We start from the raw sequence: 20,564 nt of genomic DNA, 5'->3' as shown, positions 1-20,564 counted from the left end.
TGATTCTAGGAATAAGATTCTTGGACTCAAGACTTTTTAACTGTACGACGTTTGAACTTTTAGGTTCTAAGATATTTTGACCCTGGGATTCTTGAACTGAAAGGCTCCAAGACTCTTGGACTGTAGGGCTCTTGAACTCTTAGATTGTAGAGCTTTTGAACTCTAAGATTCTTACACTTTAAGACTCTTAAACTCTAGGACGTTTGAAGTCTTAGATTCAAAGACTTTTGGACTCTATGACTCTTGGAATTTTGGACTCTTGCACTATTAGATTCTAAGATATTTTCCTCTATGATTCTTGAACTCTAGAACTCTTGAACTCTTAAATTCTTAGATTCAAGAGCTTTTGAATCCTAAAACTCTTGAACTCTTGGAATCTCGGACTCTAGGTCTCTAAGGCTTTGAACTCCAAGCTTTTAGGACTCAGTCTATTAAACCTCTAGGAACTTAAAACTCTTAGAATTTATGGACCTCGTACTTTAAAACTATTAGAATAACTCTAGACTATCCTCAGAGTTTAGGACCTCATTTAAATGCCAGAATCCTTTGATCGTGCGATATTTGTACTTTAAAACCCCAGAGCCCCATTCCCCTCGAACCCCAACACCATAAAATTATATGATCCCACGTCTTCCAACGCTGTCTCTCTAAATCCCCACGACCTTTGGATTATCGACGTATTCCTACAGTTAAATTGCTCAACTACCGATCATCTACCACGCTAGGATATCTCAATCAATTCGTCCTTGCCGATGACAGCGTCGATTAACTCCTGCGAGTCAAGCTGGCGTTATCTTCAGGTGACAGTCAAAGTGTCACCGTCGACAGAGCCTGGGCGACAGCCTAGCATTCCGTAGACCGGTACACGGGGAATTCAGTCCGCGACGGTGCAAGAGAGTCTCTCCGGCAGGGAGCACGAACGAAATCCTGCTAAAATGTGAACCGCGCGTGGCGCAGGAACCTGAAACCGCCAGGAACATTTCTCACATCAGTCATGCACACGTTTCCATCGGCAAAGGACGTGTTTACATATGCGATTCCCACTGCCCCCGGTGGCGGGCGAAGCGAGTACGAGGATGGTATTAACGTGAAAGGATCGTCGAACCCCCGGCGTTTACGTAATTCGCCCCGGCTAAATCGTGTTAATCGACAAGAAAATTTGCCGACGCTCGTTCTCGGGCGACGAAACAGAACCGGGGACATTGTGCATTATAGTTCGGCGGCCAGTGCCCTTTCCGCAACGCGCCGCATTCGGGAAAGTCTCACAAAGCGTTTCGAGCCTGTAAGAACAGCCTTGTTGCGTAACTCGGTATCGATTATCGTCGAGCAGCAATCGATTGACGAGTGACGATCGTGCTAGAAAAAGATGAGCAAGAAACGCAGATTTCGTGCGGTACCTGTCGGCGAGCTGTGGAAAGTAGATACAAATGGACTATTTAAAGTCAGCTTTCTTTTATGTAATCGTTCGGACGATTGGGAGGCCGCTGAGATCGTTTTGTGGCTCTGGGCGTCTTGGACGTTGAGGTCTTTGGACTGATGGTTCCTTAAGTAATTGGGACACGTGGATCTTTGGCCTCTGGGGTGCTTGAGTGTAGGTTTTGTGGTCTCTGATGAGCTAGGAGTCAAAGACTGTTGGATTTCGGGACTCTGAGATCCTAGGAGTGTAGGATTCTAATGTCGATGGACTTTAGGAGTCTTCGAATTTAGATCTGTGCATTCTAAAACTCTTGGACTCTAGATCCATAGACTCTAGGAATCATTGACTTTAGGTTCATGCATTGTAGGACTCGTGAATTTTAGGTTAATGTATTCTAAGACTCTTGGACTCTAGGCCCATAGGATTCTTAGACTCTTGAACTCTAAGTCCATAGAATTCTTGGACTATAAGTCAATAACAGCTTAGGTTTCCACGGCTACAAAATTCGAAAATTTTAGGATTGTAGGACTCTTAGATTCCAAAACCTTTGGACTTATAGGTCACTGAACTCTAGGACCACAGGACTCTTAAAATATTGGACTCTAGAACCTTAGAACTCTAGAACCTTAGCACTATATGATCTTAGTACTCTGCGATCTTAGGACTCATAGATCATTGCACTCCAAGACCCTAACAATTTAGGACTTCAGAGCTATAACGTCCTAGAACTGAAACACCGTAGGATTCCATGATCCAAAACATTCAAGTTTCTAGAACTCTATGTCCTTAGGACTTATAGATCCCTGGACCCTAGGATTCTTGGATTCTATTAGATCCTTAACCCCTTGCACTACATATAATAACGAGTCAGATGAATGTTTCATGTACGTTTCGATAAATATGGCTGCCATTTGGTTCTATTAAATTAAAACAAAATTTGAATCCCCTGTCATCGAAATCTGGGAATGAAAGTAAACGAGGACAATCGGGACGCTAGAATTACCTCATGACATCAAGGAAATAATTAAGGCGGGGTTAAGTTAACTAGTGCAGGGGGTTAAGAGTCTCGAATTCCAAAACTATAAAACTCTGGAACCTTGGAACGTTCAGACTATAAGATCCTATAACTCTCTGATTCTCGTACTCTAAGACCTCGTCACTCACAGACGATTGTACTTTAAGACTTCAGCTAATTTTAGATCCTTAAATCCTTACATCCCGCTCCAACAAAAAAACAATATTTGTCGTCTACATATCAACTAGTTCTGTTCACCATAGGAAGCATACGGTACTTCTGTTTGGCAGCTTTCGTTTCAGCGTTGCGCACTCTTCCCTCGGTATTCGTGTCAAGGAAAATCGATATGTCGCTGTCGGTAAACGATACACCGTCGAGCGATTTCCGGATCGCGGAGGGTAATCGAATGACGCGATCACCTCGGGCGGTTTCGTCGCGGGGTTCGCCATTGCGCGGGGAAAAATTCGGAACGGATTTTCGAGCGATCGCGAATTATCGTACCGCTTCGGACACACGGGGGCCAGGTTAGGCTTGTACCGCGGCACCGTCGGCATCTCGTTACATTCGTCGCCCAGGAAATGCAGTTCTCCGCGGTTGCGTAATGCTTATGAAAACTGGAGTGCAACGGAAACATATGGAAGCTGTTGCCGGGCGCGTTGCGAAATACCACATCCCCCCCCCCCCCTCCCGGTAATTAAACATTATCCCGGCGCGGCGTCTCGTTGGAAGCACGGGTTTTTCTATATTTGCCCCGGTGTTTCGCGCTGGCACGTAACAAGGCACCCGTGAACTTTGCGGATCGTAACGGCAATCATTCCCGGAATACTTCTCGAACAGCATCCCATTCGATGTTAATAGATCCACGGCTGTTCGATCCATCGAAGATAGCCGCGTCAACGCTTGTTCCGCCGGCGAGCTCGATCCTTTCCCAGCGCGGGAGAACTTCATTTTCCTTGTCGTCGAGTTTCGAAAGGTTTCTCGATTGCTCCCGCTGATCGATTGGTGCCGATCGGGCCCCGATAAAAGAGACATTGATAGAGCCGAGCCAGCCATTAGGAGACCCGGCTTCTTTCTTCGAGGGATTAAGAGGTTTTGCACCTAATCCATCGACGCGTTTGGCGAAACGATGAATCCTTAATTACGTTACGGGAAAAATGTCTGCTATCGCGCTGCCGTAACTTCCTAAAAAAATGATCGAGCGGTGATCGATCGTAGCTCGTTTCGAAGGCCGTGGCTTCTACTTTCGATATTGGTTGCGTAATCTTTTTTTTAAAAATCTTTTTACGCCTGAATTACTCTTAAGAAATGGAAATGGTCACTCGTAGGACCATTATATATTTTAACCACGATACACGCGTTGGAAATTTTTTCCTGGTATTGAAGCTAACGTGAAATTATAGATTAGAGTTTCTTCTTTGAAACGAGATATTAAAGATCGATCTACGATTTTTTTTAATCGAGCTGCGGTGCTACGAAGTCGACAATGGAGTATCCGACTTTTCGGATGAATCCACTTCGATGATTTCGGGTCGCACTGATTTCTCATCGGCCGCAGATCGTAAAGATACTAACACGGGCTGGCATTAAACAGCCTAATCCCGCCGAGCCGGCCGTGGACGACCCGGATTAGATGAGGCCGCGTGGGCGCGCATTATTCTGTAACGCCGTGGAGACGTAATAAAACGATCGAACGTGTCAGTCGCGCCCGTAAAGTGAAATTTACAGGTTCGTGTAATGGAAGCTCGGAGTTTCATGGGGCCGCTTTTACGATCCCGGGATCGTCGGGAGAACGTTTTTCGAAAAGGAGAAAGTGAAGGCGTTGCTGTAACGGCTGTGTAAACGTGTTTTTAGAGTTCGGGCCCCGATGATCGTCTAAACACGATAAAACCACCGGCGTACGGCTTCTCTCTCCTCGGCTAATTTCGATACATAGAAAACGCGCGCGTCATTGTACGAATGCGGCGCGAATCACTTTTCAAATTTCCCGCGGCCGGTTTCCGCGAGACACGTTCCCAGACCCGCGTGTTCTACAAAAATATCGCGACACGGTTAATTGGGCGTTCTCGAGACCGGTCGCGGGATTGTTATTCCCGCGCGCGACGGTTCGACCAATAAAACACACCGTTGTTTCACAAACAGCGAAATGCATCGAAACGTAGTCAGAACGTGTGGCGACACTTCAAACGAATTCTAATGAATTCCTCGAAAGTGCCTCGCGGCGGAGGCACACCGGCGCACGAGATTTATCACCCGTTTGAATTTTCACGTGGCCACCACGGAATAAATTTATGGTGTTTTGAGTCACGTTGCCAAATAAATTTGTTACCGCCGTGTAATACCTTAAAGGATCTGGTGGCGATCGGTTGTTCAGCGCGAATTGGGACCCGTTAGAAAACGTATATCGATCGCGGCAACGTTCTTTTAAAAAGAAAAAAAAACAGCCGGCACCGACCGCATTGAAAGTGTAAATAAACGCATTCATCACGCCGCGGCCAGAAAATTGCTATTTTGCGGAGATTAATACAAGCTGCGGATTACGCAACTGTCGACCAATGGGTTCGATTTGATTGATTTAAGGCTTGTTTTAAATATGATTGATGGCTTCCAACTTTCCGTTTTCATGGTACACGGCTCTTGCGATACCAAATATGTACCTGTCTTTTCTTTTGCGCTTCACAAGTAATGCGTAGAAATTTATTGTTACGCAATCGTTTGATTCTGGAGCGTGTATTAACGTCGCTAGGAGACTATCAATTTAATAACCAAAAAATTCTCGAACTTTTAGATCTCGTCGTTTGAGAAATTAAAAAATTCTGTGACTTTGGGAGTCCATGACTTGGGTATTTAAAAAATTTTAGCATACTAGGAAACCTGGATTGTGTATCAACAAAATTTGTTACTCTGAGAGACCACTAGTTAAACAATGAAAATATTCTCAAACTTTTAAAGTTCCACATTTGAGCAAATAGAAATTTTTGTGACTTTGGGGTTATTAGTTTCGCAATTAAAAAATCCTGTGGATCTGTGAGTACAAGACTCGAGTATTTAAAAAATTTGTAGATCTTTGGGAGTCTATGATTCATATACTAAAAATATCTAAAACTCTAAGAGACTATTGAGAATACTATTAAAAAATTCTATTATTATGGAAGTCCATAACTTGAGTATTTGAAAAATATATTAAGAGTTCATCGGTTGGCTACAAAAAATGTGTGACCCTAGACGATCATTAGTTAAATAATCAAAAAATTTACAGACCTTAAGAGTTCATTATTCGACCATTTAAAAATATTCTATGACTTTGCAAGTGCATGACATAAGTATTACAAGAGTGCATAACTCTGACAGTTCACGACTCAAGAATATCCAAATACCAAATCTCAGCTGCTACTCAAATACTCTCGGTGTCATTTTCGCAGACCTCTGCGAACTCCTAAGCGAAGTCCTCGGCACCTCGCGGTTCTCGCAGACTAGCATTTGCATGCGCATGAAAGAAATCTCGCAGAACTTCGTACCGAAATCGCGTCGGCCGCGAGCGCCCGCTTTCGGCGCGTATTTTGAAAGTGTAATGAGGAACACGAGCCCGCCGTAATAGGGTATCGCATTGCGATCAACAAATCAGCCATTTAGGCGCAATCGGACGGCTAACGGTGATTTGTTTTCCGTGTGTTACAATTTACATAACCGAAACGGCATTTGCCTGTCCCGGCCGGAGACCCGTTCGAACAGAACGAAACGAAAATCGCACAATGCTCGGCCGTTCGTTGACAGGTTCGCGTACCCGATGTTATCGTGACTTACAACAGTTGCAAAACTGTCGAACCTCCTTTAATTCCCTCCTCCTCCTCCTCCAGCGCGTGACACTGTTAAGGACCCGGTGCATCGGCGAGCAACGAAGTGAATGGGATTAAGCTCGCCGGGCGATTGCGAATATTCGCGACGCGAATGGGAACGATGCGCGGGATCCACTTACTCTCGTTTATACGACACGCAATGCACGGTGGGCCAGTTGAAAGATACGGTAGCGATCGTGCATATAAAACGACGAATTTACATTTTTATTGCATAGACGTTGCTCATTATTTATTTAACCGGCACCGAGGACGTATCTTATAAAATCGTTTCCGCCGTTTCGTCAACGCCATTTTTAAGGAGCATGCAAGGCGCCGCTGATAATTTTTTCTCCGCGATTAGGCATTATCAAATTCTGTCGCACCTGTCCGCACCTTGAAAAGAGACTTCGAAGAAGCGCTCAGAATTTTCTCCACCGTTGCTTCCAATTATATCGCAGAATTTTATAAAATTGATTTTACTAGAACTCCAACTTGGCACATTATTACTGATCTAAACTTATAAGCTTATAATAATTATTACCTAACAAACGAGCATAGATATTCGTGTTAAAAAAAATGTGCGTCAGCATCAACCTCCAGGTAAAACGACTGTAAAATTTCAAGGATACCGGTTCGATCGATCGTCGATAAATAAATCGCGCATGCCACCCGGGGCCAGCAGCCTCTCGACCGAGATCCCCTCTCTGGAATCGTCTTCTGTTACGGTTCGATTCGAGACGATTTTATGGAAAGTGAAAGCCGGCGTAGCATTGGTTCGTACGATCAATTAATCTTTGTCTAAATCATCCGATTCCCACGATGCCAGCCCAGAATACAAGCGGCCCGCTCCAAGATTGATCTGGCGGGTGTCCGCTCGGACGGCGTCCCGGTCCGTAGTAGACCGCGCGATTCATCCGCGCGCGCTAGACTATTACGTGTAATTATTAATATGGAGCACACAACATTCGCAAGAATAATAATGAAACCTAATGAAACCGTGGCTGCCGCGGCGACGGCGGCGTCGGTATGCTCGGCCGATTTCCATTGGGATCGGTGGATGAACTTAACGATAGGCTCCATTCATCCTGCGATCTAGAATCCGCCGTTCTCCCCGTAGCCTCGATCGCGGATCGAGAGGCGCGCTTCGCCGTGATTTATAGATCCCAGGGACCCGATCACGACTCTATCCCCCGTACCGCGCGGCACCCCGAAAGATTCCCGCGATCGATAGCGGGCCAACGGTGCCGGCCGAGCCGGCTATTAGACGGAACAGGTGTTCCACGGTTGAGAAAGAAAGTTCGGCGCTCCGGTTTTTGCATGCGTCGCGGCTTTTTCTACCACCCCTCCTCCACCTCCTCCTCCTCCTCCACCCTTTACCCCCCCCCCCCTCTGTTTCTTCTACGGTCGCTGTTCTATTTCCGTCCGTCTCTTTCTCTTCTTTTTCGGCGAGCCGCCTTTATCGCGATGCTCATCGATTAGGTAAGAGCGCGTTTATTATTGCCACAGTGGAAGAGCTGATCGCTGAGCCGATAATTAACCGGTTATGTAAGATCGCAAGAAAGCCGGATGGATCGTGTGGATGAAATTGTATGTATCCAACGGTCGTGAACGAACGACTGTCGATTTTCGTGAGAAATTCGCTCGGTTTGCGTATTGTGCCGGCACCGCTATGGAAATGCCCCGGATAACGTAATAGCTGAAGAGCCGCGCGGGATACATACCTGCCGCAGAGGTTCGTTGATCTGATGGTAGGATCTTCGCGAGGAAGAAAAATTCTGCGCATCGGTTGCTAAATATTAGCGTTGCGTTTAGTTCGAGTTTTTCCTTTCGTCGCTTGTGGAACGCGAATTACATCTCTTTAGAGATCGTATACCACACAATAGAATAAGACAAAATAAAAAAGTAAAATACAATAGATATATAGTTGTTATAAGTCCGATCTGTATGAACATGATTTTTCTTGAATCTAGACGGTTCAAGTTACTCTGTCATATTTTTTTCAAGTGAACAAAAATTGTTTATAGCCTGTTGAATTTTAGTCGAGATCTCACCTTGGAATTACTGAAGATTATAGACCAAATTACAGCCTGTATTCAGGGATTTTTATTTAAAAAAACTGTAAGTCTGGTTCATATGAACATTTTTTTATTGAACCTAGAAGGTTCAAGCTACCTCGCCATATTTTTTTCTAAGCGAAAGAAAAATTGTTTACATCCCTTAAAATTTTAGTTAAACTCTCAGTTTACTTTATTGAAGATTACAGAGCAGTTTTAATATTTTACGATTAATTAGTTTTACATTGTATATAAATAATACATTTTTACATTATATATGAATAATAATCGCACTTAACGGATTGTCATATAATAAAATAAAATAGATAAAGTAAAACAAGAAAATAAAATAGAATAGAGTCAAATCAAGTATACTAAATCAAACTCAAGCGAAATAGGACAATTTATGTAACGAACAATTATAAGATAAAGAAATGTGTAAGAATTACTTTGACCAAGCACCGAGTATTAATAATATTAAAAAGATGAGTTACCTTAAGAATAGCCTATCGATTTAGCCACTTTAAAAATTCGGAAATCAGGATTTCAGAATTTTGCTATTTTGAGATCCTTGAATCTAAAAATCCTTTGTTTTGAACCTTCAGGACTCTGAAACGTTAGTACTTTAGAGCTTGAGAGCCCCGGAACACGAGACCTGAATTAAAAATCTCGTGTTTCGGTTCGTAGAATTGTTAGACCGCAGTGTTACAGGACTCTCAGGTAGCAGAGGGGTCCATTTCTAGCCTCCACTTTCACTGCTGAAAGCGCAGCCTCGCGTAATGAATTTATGACACCGGCCGGGCCAGTTGCAAGATTTATGTTCTCCGCGAAAATAGTGCACAAATCAACTTCGCACTTGCGATTTTTCAGAGAAAAAAAAAGATCGGCCGCCGTATAAACCGTGACACGAGGTACAAACTAGCGAACGCTACGTAAGCGGCCGACTATCGGACACCGACGGAGCACCCGAAGATCTAGATCATCGACGGGCCGAAGGACCGACACGCGAGGCCGCAGGCAATATCCGGCCGATCGATCTCGAGCCGGAAACGAGAGCCGTTCTCTCTCTGCGGACGAGCGCGATTGTTAGTCAACGTAACGTAACACGTTCTGCCGCGGGTTCACCGGGAAAACCGTTTTCTTCGGGACGAAGAAGAAGAAGCGGTGCCGGCCGCAGATCGTGACTCGCCATGAAAGGGAATAAACTCGGCGGCGATCGTATCGTTCGATCGGATCGGTTTAGAAAGTCCGGGATGCGCCGTGTCTACCGCGGCCTGCTTTTCAAATCGTCGACGAATTCTCCGACGTATTACCTTGACACCTGCTGAGAAACGATAACAAGACTACAGTCGCGCAGCCGAACTCATTACATTCAGTCAGGTGGCAAGCGCTCGAGAATTTTTATTATGAAAACCGTAAGTCTGATCCATAAGGACATTTTTTTGCTTGAATCTAAGAGGTTCAATCTATGCTCTCATATTTTTTTTCATGTGAAAAGAGCATTTGTTTATATCCTTGAGAAAATTTGCAAAGTCTCATATTCGTATTTGATGAAAATGGCAAAGAAAATTGCATGTTGCACCAGGGTATTTTTATTACGAAAACTGTATAAACATTTGTTTGATTTGTATAAACATTTTTTTTCTTGAATCTAGAAGGTACAAACTACTTTACTATATTTTTCCGAAGTGAAAAAGAAAATTGTTTATATCCTCCAGAATTTTAGCCAAAATCTCACCGTACCGTTACTAAAGATTATAGACCAAATTACACCCTTCACTTCTAAATTTTGATTTCAACAACTATAAGTCCGATTTACATGAATATTTTTTTTTTTCTTAAATCTAGAAGGTTCAAACTACTCCGTTATATTTTTTACAAGTAAAAAAAGAATCGTTTACATCGTCTAGAATTTTAGTCTAAATCTCACCCTTACCCTTACCGAATATTACAGAGCAATTTCAATGTTTTCCTGTATAATTAATTTTACACTAAGTATGAATAATAATACTTAGCAGGTTAATAATCATACTTAATAGATTAATAATCATACTTAACAGATTATCCAAAGCCAAAAATCTCAAAGTTTGGTTAGGCTCTCCGAAGTCCGGCAAAGGGTTGCCCGGTCCGAGGTGATTGTTTCCCGATTATCAGAAGGTTGTTGTGACACGGTGGAATCCGGCTGGCCGCAGGTACCAGAAGATTTAAACGAATTTATAGTCGTCAACCCGTTGCCCCATGACGTCCACGCAGACGTCCTTGAGTCCTCCGCTTTCGAAAAAAAGACGAATGCCAAAAGTTGAAGGTATGCTAAACGAGCCTCCCTGGCGCCGGTCGCGCTCGATTTGGAATTCACTTTCCTTCGAGCCGTGGAATTAGAACTCCGCCGCGTGGAAATCGCTGTATAGAATCGAGCAAAATCAGCCGCGTCCCATTGGCCGGCCTCTTAGTGAAACGGCCATTACGAAATTACGGGGTTCGGCCATTGTCCACTGTCTTTTCACTAAATACAGTTTAAGCGATCATTGCCAAACATCTCGAAAAGCTAATTACCATTCGCTTTAAAATTCTAAACGTCAGAATTCACAATTCTGAAAATATTAAAACATTAATTATATTATTGAAACATTAATTATATTATTAAAGTATTAAATATTTTAAAACAATTCTAAAAGTCTATATAAATATAGATGCACGTGTGCTTAACTGGTATTTGTGTTTTAATTGGTCCAGCAGGTATAACAACAGGAGGTTTCTAATTTCGCAGAGGTACATGACAAAAATTCATATTTCTAATTCCATGATTATTGAAGTCGAAGTGTTGTATTTAATAAACATCGTTGAATGTATCTATCTATCCAAGCACGAATTATTATAAAAATTGTGGAATATTTAAATGAACTCAATTTCGTAATTTTGATAAGGATATACTTGTTAGTCGATTTTAGATCTCGGTATATTATAATTTCTCCAGTAAAAGAACGTAAAAATAGACGACGAAATAAATCGGATAGAAACAGCAGCGAATTATTTAGAAATAGTTTTATGCAATTACCATTTTTTGGCGAAGCAAGAAAGAAATTTTCCATTGTCCGAACGGATTAAATCGCGAATAAATTAGCACATTCAGCGCCAAAAATCGGACACTAGGATTCCCACATAGCAACTTAATTAATTAAAGCAAAAGTAGGAAGTTAATATTTATTATAGTTAATATTTATTAAGTTAATATTTATTATAGACGGTGAAATTAGAACCCTGTCGCATCCGAAACATTATCAAATCCAGTTTATTCAAATATGTTAAAATAAAAATGAATTTTCAAAATTGCGCAGAAATTAGTGTCAATCATATTTGACCAACGCAGTGCTCAAAGTGTTAACCCCTTGCCGTACTTTAACGAGTCAGAGTCGTGATGAGGGTTTGCAGTAATATCCTGTTAAGTATGACTGTTATTCCGTTCTTTTAAGTTGGAATAAAATTCAGTCTTCCTGCAATCAATATTTAACCCTTTGCACTCGAATGGTGACTCTGAGGCACCACTAAAATTATTCCATCGCGTTTAAAAATAATTCTTATAACAATAAAGTTTAGATTTAAAAAAATTGTTAAGTAGTGAAACTGTTGCTATGAGTCGTAAGAATCAATTTCGTACGCATAAAAGTCTACTGTACTTCATAGAATAGAAATACTATGAGCCAGGAAAATTATTTCATGTTTATATAGAATAAATATAAATTTTCTTTTTCTTCTAAGAAATTATTACAATTGAAAAGGTGCTATACCATTGTAACTATGACGAAAATGGTACGGCAAAGGGGTTAATTACACGTGTGCCCGTGGGTTAAGAAGTGGGCGGCTGGCAACACGTGTACGTGCAACACCAGTGCCAGCACCGAATAAATGGCAATTGAAGCTGACGAAACCGTCGGGGCGCCCGAATTCGCGGGTCTAACGGAAAATAACCGTGGAAACGTTGGATGTCGGGTGGCGCGAGAGACGACGGCGCGCCAATCGTTTCTAAAGTGTATAACGTTCGCGATACGGAATCGGGGAAAGTCGTTCGCCATGGAAACGAGTCACGGCCGATGTGCCGGTTTTACGTAAGGTGAAAATCGTCTTTAAGGCGGAGGGAACGCAGCGGCCGATGCAAAAGCGAGACGGAAACAGAACGCTGCCGCCGCTGGCCGCGCCGGTGCGTACGACCTTCTCCTCTTTTCGAATCAAACACCTGATGCAGTCCGAGCCTTAAATCTCTGTCCAAAAGCGACGCCGTGAAACCGGTAACCGGCCGCGCGCAGTTACACCCACTTTCTTGGTCCTCGCAATTGGAGCAACTCGTATCTTTCACTCAGTCAGAATTAAAAATAAACTCGCGAGGGAGGTCGCGGCCCGTAGGGTCGCCATTCTAATGGGGCCTCCTTGCGGTCATGCTAGAAACGGGATAAGATTCGTTGAAGCAATAAATGTTGAAAGAAACGATTAATAGAATATAATACAATAATACATATGTCTAATAATATATGCACATGTATATATATATATGTAGAATTCGATAAAAGAGACGACAAAAGTATTTAGAAATGAGTATAGAATGCAACATCATTCTCTCCTTTGCACCTACTTTGCAAAGTCCTTATCTATCTCAATGTTAAAAATAATGAATATACACCAATATCAAAATTGAAACTAAAGAGTTAAAAATTAGCACTGTGATAAAATATCAGCAAAAAGTTCCATCAATAAACCGCGTATTCGATGCTTGTATATCAAAAATAAGTCCCTAAGATATCAAACTTCAAAACCATAAAACGAATTTAATAATAATGTCAAAAATAATTTCAATTTAATAATAATGTGTTAAAACAATTTCTGTTTATTTCATTCCTGTCTCTCGTCTCGGACAATTTTTATTTCGCATAACAGTCGACAGCAGTCTATTCATTTAAAATCGGCGACCACACAGGTGCGAGCACACTTTGTTGCGAAAACGGTACAGCGAAGGTCTTGGAAGTTTATTTTATTTTTTTTCATGGCCAGTTGACGCGCGTGCAGCCTCTGATGTTCGATAAAACGGGCTGATAAGATGGGAGATGCGATTCTCGAGGGAGTTGGAATTGCCTGTAGAGGTATTCGGAGTAATACAAAAGACGGCGGAGCTGATTACAGATTGCACGCACGTTAATGGCGGCCGTGTTCCACCGATTTCGTATTCACCTCGGGGCTCCCCGGATCGCATCGGAGAAGGGATCGTCCACGGTTTCGTGATGTGCCACGCGAAAGAGTAGCACTGGGTGGCGCGCGACAACACACCAACGAAACCGTTTCACGTTGTTGTACCTGTCCTAGCCTCCATTGTTTCTTTCGCATGCGGCGCCGTAGTTGCCGCAACAAGGTTGCAGAAACCGCCGGGGCTCGTCACGACGCCCGACCTGTTCGATAACCAATTAAACCGCTCGCCTGGGTAACAATTATACACCCGGTTACGTTGTCAACATTCGCCAGTCGGCGTGAAAACATTCGCGTCAGCTGCGATCTCCATTTCTCGTTGCGCGCGCGCACGCGCCGTGCGCAACTTCGACGAACGGTTGCGATGTTTCAAATAATTTTTATATTTGGGAAAAATATGACTCGGTTGCTTGAACCTTCTAGATTCAGGGGAAAAGGGTTGATCTCGATGGAACTCGCCGTTCTCGAAGTAGAAATTTCTGAGTTGGTAATGTTTGTCTAACGTGCTCGTAGAAATATTAGACATTGTCTAAAATTCTGGAGATTGTAAAATGCTTTTTTCAGTTGTGAAAAATATAATAGCATAGATTGGACCTTGTAGTAGCAACAAAAAAATAGGTCAACTGGATCGAACCGACAGGTTCGGATATAAAATAGGTCAACTCGATCGAACATGTTCGAAAATAAAATAAGTACAAGGTGAGGCGCTGTCATACGAACATTAGACTTTAACTAAAATTCTCAAGGTTATAACAAATTTCTCTATCGCTTGAAAAATATATGATAGCATAGTTTTTGCCTTCTACTATCATTAAAAAAATGTGCAACTCGATTGAACTGAAAATTCGCGAAGCGAAAGTATCCAAGTACAACATACGCCACTCTACTTACAATCTCCAACAAGGTGCGACCTTTGAAAAATTCCCGAGATTACAACGAATGTTCCTTCCTCTTAAATAAATACGACGACGTAGTCCGAGCCCTCCAGAATCAGATAAAAAAATTCTCGAGCCGATCGGCCGTACCGCTTTCGAGAGAAAAATTCGCAAGTACAGTTGTCGCGGTGCTCGATGAAATGATCGGATGTGGAGCGCGGCGGGCCCAGGGCGAAAGAAAGCGGCGTGCACCGAGCATCCTTGAAGTAATTGGGCCGTAGTCCCATCTGCGAGGTGCCGCAGGATGCTGGCAAAAAACGGGAAAAGGAGCCCGCCGTGCCAGAAATAATTCCGGCCGTGAAACGCCGTTCGCCGTTTTGTGCTCGCACCCGAGCACCGTTACGCGCGAGCACACGTACAGGCTCGACCTGAATTATTTCCGCTGCAACGCGGCCATTGTGCCGAGGAGTAGTTTCGAGTACGGCATGGACCGCCTGCACATGGTCGGTTTTCATCGATCATTGATCGCTGCTACGAAAAAAAACCGGGACCATTGTCGACAGCCACTGGCAAACGCTTCTCGTTCCCCAGAAAAATTTCATCCGCCAACTGGCGGGAAAAATCTCGGAAATTTCGAAAATTTCTCATTCTTTATTAAACAACGCGTACCTTGGTATTATATAATTAATCTGTATCTAATCAGTATACATAAGTCGTCGTATATTTAATTGTTGCATATTTAATCAACGTTCTTAAATTTTCTGTTCCAGGCTGAAGGAATTGATCACCTGGTAGCCATGAACCTCGCGCTGCATGGATTTTTGTTGCAGGGTGAGTTATTGCGAAATTCAATTAACCCTTTTGTTAAACGATTACTGAAATCAAAAGAGAATTATAAAATATATCTACCAGAGTTTTCGCTAGAATTATTTCTTTATCTCTATTTAAACGCCGATTGCCTCGGAGCGTAAATGTTTAACATTTGAATGTCCGTCGGACGTTGATCGGCACGATTGTTAAACGAGATCTCGAATTCTTCCGCGGCGCATGCATCGCTCGTGCCCGCTGCACGCATATGCCCCTTCTCGCGGAATAAAGCGATGCAATATGGTGCATCGCAGGGAACAATGCGCCGAGGAGGAACTCGCGCTCGGGAATCGGGGGTTGACCTAACTCAACTTCGCTCGTTGCATACAAGGTCCTCGAAAGAGGGAACGGAACAATGCGCGGAAGAAGTGCACGCGAGCCGGCGAGTAGTACGCTCCTCTCTGTCCTGCTTCTTTAACGCGTAACATGTGGAGCTGACGTCTCAAAAATCGATATCGCATAGCGTTTACGTCACCGCGGGCTGCACGGAAATTTAACCTATCGCTGCTCCGACCTAATGGCGAATTATCGCATGGAAACGAATTAGAGATAATTGTCCAACGTTGCCCTAACTCCAGGTTTAATCCACGGGAGAAATATGTTTGTTAAATAATATTTTAAGATGCGGTATTATCGATTATTTCTGTGAACTTTCGTTCCATTCAGCAAGTCTTAAATGACTCTGTTCTTTTCTGATTTATAATTTTTCTGTTCCTGAAATAGTTAAAGTAGTGAGGCCTAATATGAGACTCATCTGTCTTAAAAATCATGTTTTAATCATCTATTTTAAAAATCACAAACTTCGTTTAAATACATTTCTAGCACCAGTAGATACACATTCAAAAATTCAGAAATTTCTAAAGCTAAAATTAAGAATTACGAAACTTGAATTAAAAAGTTACAGAACTTGAATGAAAAAATTACAGAACTTGAATGAAAAAATTTACTGATAAATGCAGAATGTTTATCAATAAATTCAACGTTCCATGGTCGACGTAAAAGTTATCTTAAAGAAATAAATAATTCCTAAGAAAGCTGTTTAAGTAGGCAGCTTGTGCTTATAGAAGTTAAATCATGATTAAATCTGAGCTCCGCTGCGAAGCGTTTAATTTGATCGGCAAAATCAGGTAATCGGCGGTGGCTGCGCGGTGTTAACTAGGTTTTCGTGTCGAGTCAAGGTGTTTCCTACGTGAACGTAAACACGAGACCGTCCGTCGAGCACGCCGCGAGAATCGCGAATGAATCGAGCTGCGCGGGGCCGTGGCGAGGGGTTCGCGGGCGCAGAAGGAGAATCGCGAGTGTAATTGTTATCAGGCAGCAGACGCGTGGATTTCATCAAGCCGGGTTAACAAAGAGCCGGGGGAAGGCCGCGGGGAAATAGTAAAAATGTTGTTTACACGGCGAGACGCACGGAGCATTAAATGTAAAAATGTTCGAGATAATTGACGACGGTAACGAGCTAAAGTGATTTTGTCAAACGATGCTTACACATGCGTTTATTCGATATGACGTAATAACGAGATGTTAGGAGTAACTAGATGTTGCAATTATACAGATGTTTCGCCTGCCGGCGGCCGGCTCGATTAAATCTACAGAATATTATAAGCCGGCTAAGGCCCGGCCGTTTATTTCCACGATCTGTGCAGTTGCTTTCATACGGCGGTGATTCAGCCGGTTTAAACTCGTTTTCAGCGCAAGCACGCGCCCGCAGCGGACTTCATTTCCGCCAATTCGGTTGAATTATTGCGGTGCCAGTTTTTGGGTGTATTAAACCACTGCTGCACTGTTATCTCCATTGTTACCATCGATAAAAGTGTCTCGAACGACAGAATTTATTAACAAAATTCGCGCTTGCTAATTGCTTATATTTTTTATTCAAAAGCTGCTAGCAAAATCGTAAGTTGACATTTTTTTATCTGACTATGGAAGGTTCGAACTATGTCGTCATGTTTTTCTAAGGCGAAAGTTAAATTGTTTCTAATCTCGAAAATTTTATTCAAAGTCTTACGTTACGTTTACTGAAAATTGTAGACAAAATTTAACGCTGCGGTCGAGAATTGTTATTTCGAAAACTGTCGGACCGATCGTGTTGAACTATTTTTCCCCTAATTCTACAAGTTTCGATCTATGTTCTCATATTTTTCATAATGATAGAAACAATTTTGTATAGTCTGGAGAATTTTAGTCTCGCCTTACATTTACCGAAAACTGTCCCCAAAATTCCACGCAGTACTCAGCAATTTTTTTCTTGAAAACCACAAGTCCGATCGAGTCGAACTATTTTTTTCCTAATTCTACAAGCTTCGACCCACGCTATTATATTTTTCGTAGCGTCGAAAACAATTTTTGCCAACCTTGAGAACGTTAGTTCGATGGCGTCTCGAAGCGAGCCTGTGTGGTCGCGGGATTATGGTAAAATGGGCATCGGTACCGCGGCTAGTTACAATAAAATTCCAAACAAGTGGATGCGCCGTTCGTCCCACGTGTTTCGACCGCGATGCATAAGTTTCACGGACGGATGTCCCACGGGGCTGCATTCCGTTGGTCAGCCGTGGCCGATGCAACTTCCATTTGGCTCCTACGTAAACATAAATATATGCGAACGACGCTCGTACAAAGGTGGTTTAGCGGTGTATTCGCGCGGTAATCGCTGCCGGTGGTCCAGAGACAGGGGCTATTCGAGCGTATACAGCGACGGTAATGAATACAAATGTCTTCGTCCGAGTCGGATCTGCATTCGCGAACCTCGTGGATCGTTCCTTTATCGATCCCCGCGGCGGTCAAAACAATTTTTTATTTGACAACGCTCCCGACCAAAAATAATCCCGCCGCGGTTCTCTATGCCCGTAGCAGAAAATATATTAGTCTGGATGAAATCTGCATCGAGCGAATAAATTCTCCGACATTCGTGTCGTTGCACGGTCGACTGGAAACCAGTTTAGGGTAGCGGTGCCTTGGGGTGGCCAATTACCGTGCCTTTCATTTATTTCCAAGCACGATTAACTTCACATTTACCGAATCAGATATATCAAATCTTTGTTATTAATATTCAATTCGCTGTTGGCATTCAATTTTCTATTAATATTTAATTTACTATTGTTATTCAATTTACTATTATTATTCAATTTACTACTATTATTCAATTTACTATTATTATTCAATTTGCTATTATTATTCAATTTGCTGTTAATATCCAATTCGTTATTTTTTCATAACAATTAAACATGCAAAAGACAGAAGTTTCCAAATTACCTAAATCGCCACAAAAATGTGAATTTCTCGATACCGTGTTCCCGAAATTTTCTGCAAAACTCGAGGTCAATTTTGTCAATATAAAACTTGTAAAACATACTACCTTGATCAAAAAGTTCTAGGACTGTCCCCCGTGTGTCGCTGTCAATCACCCGATTGTTTCTTTTTTTTTTTGTTAGGTTACCATATCTGTCATTAACACTTCCTTCCAATTTCAGCGTCATAGCTTGATATTTGTAAAAGTTACGCTGTACTGAGCACATCTCCTTTGTTCGTGTCTTCGATTTTGAAAATGGCATCATTCGAGCATCAACGAGTTTGCATTAAATTTTGTGTAAAAAACGGATTTAACGGTCCGCAGACCTTGGATATGTTGGAGAAGTGTTTCGGCAACGATACTCTTTCGAGATCAAACGTTTTTCGATGGCACGAACGCTTCAGAAGTGGTCGTGAGTCGGTCGAGGATGACAAACGCAGTGGCAGGCCGTCAACGTCGAAAACCGATGAAAACATCGATAAAATTCAAGAAATGTTGTCCGAAAACCGCAAATTGACCATCAGAGAGCTGGCAGAGGACTTGAACATTGCTTATGGATCCGTTCAAGACGTTTTGGTTAGTGATTTGGGCCTCAGACGTGTCGCTGCAAAACTGGTGCCGAAAGACCTCAATTTCATGCAAAAAAAGGACCGCGTTGAAATCGCGAAAGACATGATTTCCAAGGCCGAATCCGACCTAACATTTATTAAACGTATCATCACTGGAGATGAGACGTGGATTTATGAGTATGACACACAATCCAGACATCAAGCGAGTGAATGGCGTGCACCGGAAGAGCCGAGACCGAAAAAACCACGTCGTTTTCAGTCAAGAAAGAAGGCGATGCTCACGGTTTTCATGGATTACAATGGTGTTGTGCATCAAGAATTCTTGCCAGAAAAACAGAGAGTCAACAAAGAGTATTATTTAGGCGTTTTGAGACGTTTGCGCGAAGCAATTCGTCAAAAAAGGCCAGATTTGTGGGCAAACAACTCGTGGATTTTGCACCACGATAACGCACCGGCGCACAATGCGATCCTTATCCGTGAGTTTTTGACGAAAAACAACACGAACACTATCCAGCAGCCTTCAAATTCACCAGATCTGGCTCCCTGCGACTTTTTTCTGTTCAACCGAATTAAAAAGCCGCTTCGCGGAACGCGTTACAGTACCCGAGAGGAGGTCATGACAAAATCGAAGACGGCTCTGATGGACATACCGAAAATTGAGTACCAGCGGTGTTTCGAGGATTGGATCAAGCGCTGGCGCAAGTGCATTGCAGTCAATGGGGACTACTTTGAAGGGGACCATATCGATTTGGACGAATAAATTTGTATTTTTGATTTTATGAATAAAGTCCTAAAACTTTTTGATCAAGGTAGTATCATTAACGGCAAGTTATCGTTTCCCAGAGTAGCGCGCGTTGCATCGAGGCACTCGTCCGACACAGATATTTTTCTTCGAGCCGCGTCCGCCGTTTAAATTCCCACCGGACAGCCGCGAATTCGTGCGGATTTATTAAGCCTTTCCGGCAGCGGAACCGCGGAAACGATGAATTAAAATGCATAATAAGCGGGTTAGGCTAATTAAGCCAGAACAGACGTCGACCGGATAGATAGACGAAAGTCACGGCTGCATAATGCACCGCGATTGCGCGCCGCGCGCTCGCCCGGTGGCTCGCTCGATTTTCTGCAGCTGCATGTAATGCAATCAACCCGTAACGACTCCCGTCCCGGAGAAAGTGAAAAAAAAATCGGATCAGATATACCGCGATCCAGGAATTCTGACCGATTTTTTTTTACCGGCTCCCCACGAATAACAATGTTGCCGATCTCGATAATCGAGTGGATTGCGTTCCCGGTTGTCATTTATTGATTACCTTTATGGTTCATTTAATACGATCGAAAGAAACCGCGTAGACGCGTACTTTCTACGCGGCTGGTTCTACGGACAGCCTGATCAGTCATTCGAATCTTTTTTCGCGA

At 42.8% G+C, this 20,564-nt stretch overlaps 1 protein-coding gene across 1 annotated transcript in view; it reads left to right on the top strand.

Annotated features, from left to right (window-relative positions):
* LOC144472777 (uncharacterized) overlaps positions 1–20,564 on the top strand; it is a 66,451-nt gene that overhangs the window by 9,991 nt on the left and 35,896 nt on the right. Inside the window, exon 2 of the mRNA XM_078186114.1 lies at positions 15,194–15,254. Within this exon, the coding sequence (XP_078042240.1) occupies positions 15,221–15,254 (34 nt within the window). The 5' untranslated portion in view covers positions 15,194–15,220. The remainder of the gene's footprint in view (positions 1–15,193; positions 15,255–20,564) is intronic.

This window comes from Augochlora pura, chromosome 7 (assembly GCF_028453695.1).
Source record: "Augochlora pura isolate Apur16 chromosome 7, APUR_v2.2.1, whole genome shotgun sequence".
In the NCBI taxonomy this organism is placed as follows: Eukaryota; Metazoa; Arthropoda; class Insecta; order Hymenoptera; family Halictidae; genus Augochlora; species Augochlora pura.
This window is presented reverse-complemented; position numbering and strand designations above follow the sequence as displayed.